At 40.9% G+C, this 8,608-nt stretch overlaps 1 protein-coding gene across 1 annotated transcript; it reads right to left on the bottom strand.

The window, feature by feature from the left end:
* Positions 1-210: 210 nt before the first annotated feature.
* smug1 (single-strand-selective monofunctional uracil-DNA glycosylase 1) lies at positions 211-4,590 on the bottom strand. Its single transcript, XM_034676899.1, has 2 exons — positions 4,055-4,590; positions 211-1,674 (listed from the first exon to the last, which is right to left on the bottom strand). Exons 1-2 carry the CDS (start codon positions 4,388-4,390, stop codon positions 1,144-1,146), a joined length of 867 nt encoding a protein of 288 aa, XP_034532790.1. The 5' UTR covers positions 4,391-4,590; the 3' UTR covers positions 211-1,143.
* Between the last annotated feature and the right edge of the window lie 4,018 nt (positions 4,591-8,608).

Raw genomic sequence — 8,608 nt, 5'->3', positions numbered from 1 at the left:
ACACTTGATGGCAGTGTAGTTTGAACAAACATAAGAAGTGATGTTTACGTGTGTTTGGCAGATTGACATGTTCCAAACAAAAGACAGAATTAAAGAATAAATTGTAAAGATTATCATGGTTATCAAGTCTGTCAGGTTCTGGATGTAGTGATGATTGCTGTGATGACTTTCATAATAAATTATTTTTAAAAACAGAGTCAACTCTTTATTATGACAGACAGAGATTTATTAGAAATAAAACAAATACAACTCCAGTTAGAAAAAAAGTTTGACACTGTAAAACTTTGATAATAACAGACTGTGATGGTTTTCCAATCATTTAAACCCTTTATTAAATTACAAATAGTCCAAGACATCATATCAAATGTTGAAACTGAAAAATGTATTGTTTCATGTAAAACGTAAATGCCCATTTTAAATTTGATGCCAGCAACAAATTTTAAAAGAAGTTCAGGCAGAGACAACAAAACACTGAAAAAGTTGTGCAATGCTAAAAAAAAAACCACCTGGAGAAACATCTCTCAAGTGATTAGGTTGATCTGCAGCAGGTTAATAACATGAATGAGTATAAAAAGGGTATTCCATAAAGATTCTAAGAAGTAAAGCCAGCTAGGTGATGGACCATGGCATGGGTAGTTTACACATGTAATATTTACAGGTTTTGGAGAAACATGTGCTGCCAAGTGCCGACAATGCCTTTTATAGGGGAAACCTTCCATATTTCAATGAGACAATACCAAACCACATCCTACACCTATTACAACAGCATGGCTCAGTAGTAGAAGAGTACAGCTGCGAAAACTGGCCTGACTTCAGGCAGCTTGTTTCACAAAACATGGTTTGGAGAATCTATTTCTCAACCCCATAATGTCACAATCAAAAGGCTACAGTAGGTCTGTAAGTGTCTTCTTTTATATAGCCTGTATATTTTTTAGTGTATAGAATTCAAAGATTATTTTAGCTGTAATGTAGTTGTTTGAAAATAAAATTCTCAATATGACAAGGCAGAGAGAAATGGAATAACATGTTCTCCTTGGAGTGCTTTCTGCTAAACAAACTGAACTGCCAAATTAAATGTGAGGCTCTACTTTTTTAACAGCAAGTTTATCAAAACCAAGCCTCTTACCCATCCTCCTTAGTAGCTTACATGTCGTTCAACAGAGACATGACTCCAAGTTCTGTCAGTTTGGCTTTGGCTTCTTCCTCCCAGCCCTTATTGGCCTTTGGGTTTCTGGGTGATGGATGCATGACACCTTCTACTCGCACACTGACACCTGCAGCAGTCAAGGCTCGGCGTGCCCTATCCTCTGCCACCCTCCCAACACCGATCACCATGGAAACACCTAGCGCCTGCACTATCTTGCATAGTGCAACGTCACACAGGGCGAGGAGCGCCTCTCGCTCACCTTTAGGCAGCTCAGGGGGGGTTAAATTCTTCCCGCTAACACTCATGAAAATGAGCGGGCATAGGTTGTGCACAAAGCAATGTTGGAAGAATCGAGCTGGTTCTCCACAAAGTTTCCTGAAAAAGCCCCAAAAACGAGCGCCGCTCACTTCTCTCTGGGTGCAGGCGAGTCCTTTGATCTGCCTCTTTGGATGCTCATCGGGTGGATGACCCACCTCCCCTGTGATCTTCAGCCAATCGACAACAGACCTGATTTCACCAAAAGGGACCTGTGGATGAAAAGTAAAGTTTTTTAGCTTTGGTGAAAAAAGTGTTAGACAGTGTTGGCTGGACTGCATTGTCTACCCGTAGGCTACATCACTGGCATGTCCTTGTTTATAAGGCGATTCTTAATTTGCTTCCCTCGTATTTATGCAATTTTATTTATATAAAAAATAGAATTTTCCCCTTGGGGATTAATAAAGTACGTTTCTTTCTTCTTTCTTATTCATTTAAAAAATACTGGAAGCTACAGTCTCCGCTCTGTGACCCAGTCACAAAACTTGCTTTTGCTTTCAGTCCCCAGAGTGCGTCTTGAAGTGGGTAAAAAGAGTTTTAGATATGCTGCTCCTGTAGATGGGAACCTGTTGCAGGAGAGCCTGGGTTTGAGTGAGCTTGTCTCTTTAAATGTTTTTAAAAGCAGACTGGAGGCTCTTGAGGGAGATGCTTCAGTTTGTAGATACTTTGACTGATGTGTAGTTATTTAACAGCAATAGTTTACATGAGGCACATGTACACTTGAGGTCAAAATTATTAGCCCCCCTTGCGAAATCAGATAAAACCCTTGAATTCTCCATGAAAATGACCATTAAAAACTAATGTTTATAGTTAATTTGTTTCCAAATTAACAAAGTCAAAATGTTCACTATGTTTGATTTGGATATTTTATTGATGCAATGAATTGAAACAAGAAAAAGTAAAAATGACACGTCCAAAATTATTAGGCCCCTGGCCCTAAGTAGTCAATAGTGCACCCTTTCTGAGCCACACCTGACAACAACCTCTTCAAATAGTTCTTTACAAGGTTGGCACATGTCTCTTCAGCAATTTTGCCCTTTCGTCTAATGTAAATTGTTCCAGCTGGTCCAAAGAAAAGGGTTTCTGAGCATGGACATTCACATTGAGCACCCGCCACAGATTCTCAACAGGATTTAGATCTGGGCTCTGCACGGGCCACTCCAGGACCTTGGTTTAGGTGTCCTTTAAGAACTGTTTGACCAATTTTGAAGTTTGCTTTGGGTCATTGTCTTGTTGGAAGACCCAGCGCCGACCTAAGCCTAGACTAAGAGCAGATTTCTTCATATGATCCCTCAAAGTGTCAACATAACTTTCTTTTTTTATGATGCAATGCACCCAAACAAGATTTCCTGTGCCTGAGGCTGCAAAACAGCCCCACAGTACGATGCTCACATCCACCATGTTTAACTGTAGGAATGGTGTTCTTAGGGTTGAAGGACTCTCCCTTTCTTGGCCAAACATGAACAACATCCATTTGCCAAAAAAGTTCCATCAGAACCAAAGATGGACTTCCAAAACTTATCTTTACCTTTCAAATGTTCTCAAGCAAACTTCAGTCTGGCTCTGATGTGCCGCTCTTTTAGTAAAGGGGTTCTTCTGGGATGATGGTCCTGAAGCCCACTACGATGAAGATCCCTCACAACTGTGCTCCTTCAAAACATCAACTCTAGAGGAGGTCAGGTCAGCAACAATCACCTTGGCAGATGTCATGGGCCTCTTGCAGACATCTTAGACTACTTTCTTCCCCAAAAGTTCTGGAAATCTTGTGTTTTCGAACAACGCCCAGGTTTGTTTTTAGCTGGGTTTAACTCCTTGTACTTTGCAATGATGCAACGTACAGCTGTTCTGGACACTGTAAAACACCTGGACATGACAGTATAGCCTTCCCCCTTATTATGAGCCTCCATTATCTTCTTTCTGAGCTCAAGACTGATTTCCATTATCTTAGGCATGGTTAATATGAGTAGTCTCTCTCAATAACGTGACATGTTTGGAGTCCCAAATTGAGTAAATCTCAATGCTGTTTGAATGCTCAGGTGTTGTTAGGAAACCAGCTGACTGACAGGTGTTGTTAGGAAACCAGCTGACTGCACAGGGGTGTTTTGAAAGCAAAAATTCACATGGGGGCTAATACTTTTGACCACCCCATTTTTCAATATATTTGATATAAAGCTATCCTAAAAATGTATTTTACATTCCAAAATGTACCAAAGCTACTAAAGAACACTGCTGAATGTTTGCTTATTTCAAGTTTTATCAATGATGCAAACACTGGGCAGAATTTAAGGTAAATGTTCCAGAATTCCTGGGGGGTAATAATTTTGACCTCAAGTGTATGTCACACAAATCTTGGAAAATGAGAGGTCTTGCATTTCACACCAGAAAGTCTTCTGATATTGACTAAGAAAGTTTCACTGCAGAGGACACAGCCCATCACAAGAGGCTGCTACTATCATGGCTTGTTTTTGTTTTGATCCACTTCCGCTTTCACAGCCACTGACTGAGAATCACATGTGTGAAATGGTTGGGTTATCTCCCCGTTAAACATGCAAAATGGAATAAAACATGCATGTATATGAATGCCAGGCTCACCCCTGTCTGTGCCATGCCGAAAGGTCCTGGATTCATCCCCAGAAACAGGATCTGTTGTCCGGCCTGACAGTACCTCTCTACATAGCAGCGGTGTGTCTCCCAGGCGTACTCCAGCGGGTTGTAGATGTAGCGGACGGGCTCACTGAAGGAGAGCCGGCTGAGGAGGGCGTTCAGCTCCAGTTCTGCCTGCAGAAACTTGGAGGAAGGGGTCAGGCTTAGCTCTCTCTCAACCGGTTCAAACCCCTGCTGCTGCTCGGTGTCACACAAAGACTTCAGTCCATCATCTCCATCGGCGAGCTCACCCGATCCACCTGCAGCTGAACTGTCACCTAACATCTTCTACTGTCAGCTTGTTCAGTGAAAGCCTCTTTGTTTGATAATCATGCATTAACTTGAAGTGTTGGTTTCTTCTTTCAAGTTAATAAATGTGTAAGAACGGTGTAAAGGCATGCTAAGGAACAGCCATTACTATTTCTTCCTCTGCTTTGTTGTGAGAGTCCCTTATGGTGTAGTCATATTCAAAGCTGCTGCTGCCTCCTGCAGGATCACTGGTGTCACTACAGAGAAGACATGTAGACTTAGCAATTTGTTCTGGGTGATACCCAGTCTATGGTGATACCACACTTTTATGATTTGATACGATACCGATTACTTTTTAGACATATTTATTCGATACCCATACCATGACAAATACCGTTCATTTAACAACTTTAATATGCAAATGCTTTGGTGGCCTTTTTTTAAACAATGAAATAAATTTAGAAAAACACAAATAATAAATAATTAAAATAAATATTCATTAAAATATAATGTATTTTTCCCGCTTGAAGGTAAGACTCAGAATGCGCTGTTTTTTAGTGTCTGAAAAGGTTGCTTGTGTTGCTGCATTGTTGTATATTTTTTTACTTCATTAATCAAACTTTTTTATTGCACAAATTAACACAAAACTGCAAACATATCCACAGAACAAAACCAGAACCAAACTCAAGCAAACAGAACCAGAACCAAACTCAAGTAAACAGAACCAAACTCAAGCAAACAGAACCAGAACCAACTCAAGCAAACAGAACCAGGGTTGTGATCAGGATTAGGGTTAGGGTTAGGGTTGTGATTAGGGTTAGGATTAGGGTTAGGGTTAGGGTTTGGGTTTGGGTTAGGGTTTGGGTTAAGGTTAGGGTTAGGGTTATGATTGGGGTTAGGGGTAGAACCAGAACTAAACTTAAGGAAATAGAACCAGAACCAAACTCATGCAAACAGAACCAGAACCAATCTCAAGCAAACAGAACCAGAACCGAACTAGAACCAAGCTCAAGCAAACAGAAGCAGAACTGAGCCAGAACCAAACTCAAGCAAACAGAACCAGAACCGAACCAGAACCAAACTCAAGCAAACAGAACCAGAACCGAACCAGAACCAAACTCAAGCAAACAGAACCAGAACCAAGTCAAGCAAACAGAACCAGAACCAAACTCAAGCATACAGAACCAGAACCGAACCAGAACCAAAGTCAAGCAAACAGAACCAGAACTGAACTAGAACCAAACTCAAGCAAACAGAACAAGAACCAAACTCAAGCAACCAGAACCAATCTCAAGCAAACAGAACCAGAACCAGAACACAACTCAAGCAAACTGAACCAGAACCAAACTCAAGCTAACGAACCAAAACTAAGTAAAAAAAACAGAACCAGAACCAAACTCAAGCATACAGAACCAGGACAGAACCAGAACCAAACTCAAGCAAATAGAACCAGAACCAGAATCAAACTCAAACAACCAGAACCAAACTCCAGCAAACAGAACCAGAACCAAGTCAAGCAAACAGAACCAGAACCAATTCAAGCAAACAGAACTAGAACCAGAACCAAACTCAAGCTAACAGAACCCGAACCAAACTCAAGCAAACAAAACCAGAACCAACTCAAGTAAACAGAAATAAGAACCAAACACAAGCAAACATTGGCATTTAGAAAAATCAGACACCTCAGCTTGGATGGGCTGATCCGTTTTCTCCTCTCAGTGAGAATTTTCCCTGTCTTTGAGAAGAAACCTAACCCTCTCAGAAGGAACAGATGAAGCCACGATACACAGCCTCCCCTCCATCACCTGTATCCTATATCCTCACATGTGATTGGTCGCATGGCCGCCATGCTGACCAATCAAAACGAAGTTCTGCTGTGAGCAGAGCTGGGGCTGAGCACTGAGAGAGCTAAGCAGCGATTTGTGATTCAAACAACTTGAAATAAGCAAGGGTTGAAAGGATTTGGAAATGTTATTAAGTTGAAATCATCCCAGATTAGTGAGGAATGCTTAAAACCATATACTTTAGATATAGTTGTAAACCCATTTTTAAGAAAAAGCAGAGAGGTGCATCCATATCATTCAATCTACTTCATTCTTTGGTGTTCAATTTAAACTACAGTAAAGAGGGTTTCATACTTGTCTTACCGCATTTTTAAGGTGTTTTTTGACAATAAACACAACATCTTAGTTGTTTTAACTTGTTTAGAAGTCAAGAGTGACAAGTGTAAAAGTCTCATGTGAATTAGGAAAAAATGAGCAGACAGTATAAAGCTGTCTCTTTATATTATTTAATGTGAAATTGGTTATGCATATATATTTTCCTGTGCATGTTTTTGTTGTGTAAATGTAAGGCATTAATAAGAATAAATCTGACAGCAGATTTTCCATCAAATCTTTCATAGAATATAGCTTTACTAATCTGAACCCTCAAAGGAGGGTTAGACCCATACAGTCAATGATTAGACCACAGCTCATTGGAAAAGTAACTGCCCTGTGTGCCAAAGGCTACACTGATTTTGGTTTGATTCCAACCTGTACTTGCACATCAGTGCTATTTGCTGTCATTACCCCTCACAATATCCTTACAGTTCACACAAATTCTAGAATACATTGCAAACCCTGCCTAACCCCTCATAGCCAGAGAGGACCATAGCTCTGTGGATAAGTAACTACCTTGTGTGTCAAAGCTTACCTTTATGTGCTAGTTCCTTTGTTATCAGATAGGACAGCTGCAGGGATACAGGAAATTTGGGGAGAAAGAAGAGATGCAGCATGTTGCTATGGGCTGTGCCATGAACGACTGTGAGCGGACAAGCTGAGCCAAATAGTTCTAAGTCTTAGCTCACATGATGAAACCTGACCTGGCTCAGTTTGCCCAGGAAGACCATGAGAGGTATTTGAAATCTCTAAAACAGCAACAAAAAAAAATGGACCTTGAGATTGCTTTCAATAATTTTTTGCCTCAGTCAGTGACTCTCTATAGTTGTGTAAACGGTCATTAGTGCAGACTCATGAAAAAGTCTTAGGATAGGGTAGCCTGGGACACAATAAGCTATAGAGACATTTTGAAACATTTGGGATTGACTTGAAATGAAAGTCTCTAAATAATCAGGCCCTTGCCCACCCTTCATATGCAGGGCCGGATTAGTACCCCCAGGGGTCCCTGGGCACTGAGGCTAATGTATCCCTCACATGCAGGCACACAATCGCACACGCACACCACACAGGCAATCGTTAGCTAGCTGCACATCCTTTCACTTTGTTCTGCTTTTTTAAAAAAACTACTTATAAGCTGGAAAACTTTTTATTACTGCCACGTCTTTCTCGTCTTTTTCTTTTCATTTCTTTCTCTTCGCCGCTCCGCCGGGCTTTTGGATGTCCATTTTCTGTCGCTTGGCGAGTTTTCCTGCACTTCTTTCTGATACATTTAAAAAAAAACTTTAATTACACATGATTGGTTCACTAGGCTGTCGCTGAACATAGTTATGCTCCAGCAACGCCCTCTTTTACTCTAACACACATTCACACACCTTAGCTGATAGTGGGTCAGGTAAAATGAATTACATTTTTAGTATGGACTTTTCATGAGAAGCATTAATTACAACCTATAAAGTGCATTGCAGTTTGCTAATTAGTCATCACTTTTTTTAGCCATTTGATAGGATGGAAATGCACCTTTCCCCCCCCCCACTCCGCCTCAGTCAGTGACTCTCTATAGTTGTGTAAACGGTCATTAGTGCAGACTCATGAAAAAGTCTTAGGATAGAGCAGCCTGGAACACAATAAACTATAGAAACATTTGGGATTGACTTGAAATGAAAGTCTCTAAATAATCAGGCCCTTGCCCACCCTTCATATGCAGGGCCAGATTAGTACCCCCAGGGGCCCCTGGGCACTGAGGCTCATGTACCCCTCACATGCAGGCACACAATCCCATGCATATGCACACACACACCACACAGGCAGTCGTTAGCTAGCTGCTCATCCTCTTCACTTTGTTCAGCTTTTTTGAAAAAACTACTTATAAGCTGGAAAACTTTTTATTACTGCCACGTCTTTCTCGTCTTTTTCTTTTCGTTTCTTTCTCTTCGCCGCTCCGCCGGGCTTTTGGATGTCCATTTTCTGTCACTTGGCGAGTTTTCCTGCACTTCTTTCTGATACATTTTTAAAAAAACTTTAATTACACATGATTGGTTCACTAGGCTGTCGCTGAGCATAGTTATGCTTCAGCAACGCCCTCTTTTACTCTAAA

Source organism: Notolabrus celidotus, chromosome 1, assembly GCF_009762535.1.
Source record: "Notolabrus celidotus isolate fNotCel1 chromosome 1, fNotCel1.pri, whole genome shotgun sequence".
Lineage (NCBI taxonomy): Eukaryota > Metazoa > Chordata > Actinopteri > Labriformes > Labridae > Notolabrus > Notolabrus celidotus.
The sequence above is the reverse complement of the archived record's forward strand: the minus strand, read 5'-3'. Positions and strand labels throughout refer to the sequence as shown.

Bases quoted from the DNA above. Each gene is read 5' to 3' on its own strand.
- smug1 (XM_034676899.1), bottom strand. From the start codon at position 4,390: ATGTTAGGTGACAGTTCAGCTGCAGGTGGATCGGGTGAGCTCGCCGAT. The intron at 1,675-4,054 runs GTGAGCCTGGCA...TTTCATCCACAG, and splicing joins TCGGCATGGCACAGACAGGG to GTCCCTTTTGGTGAAATCAG.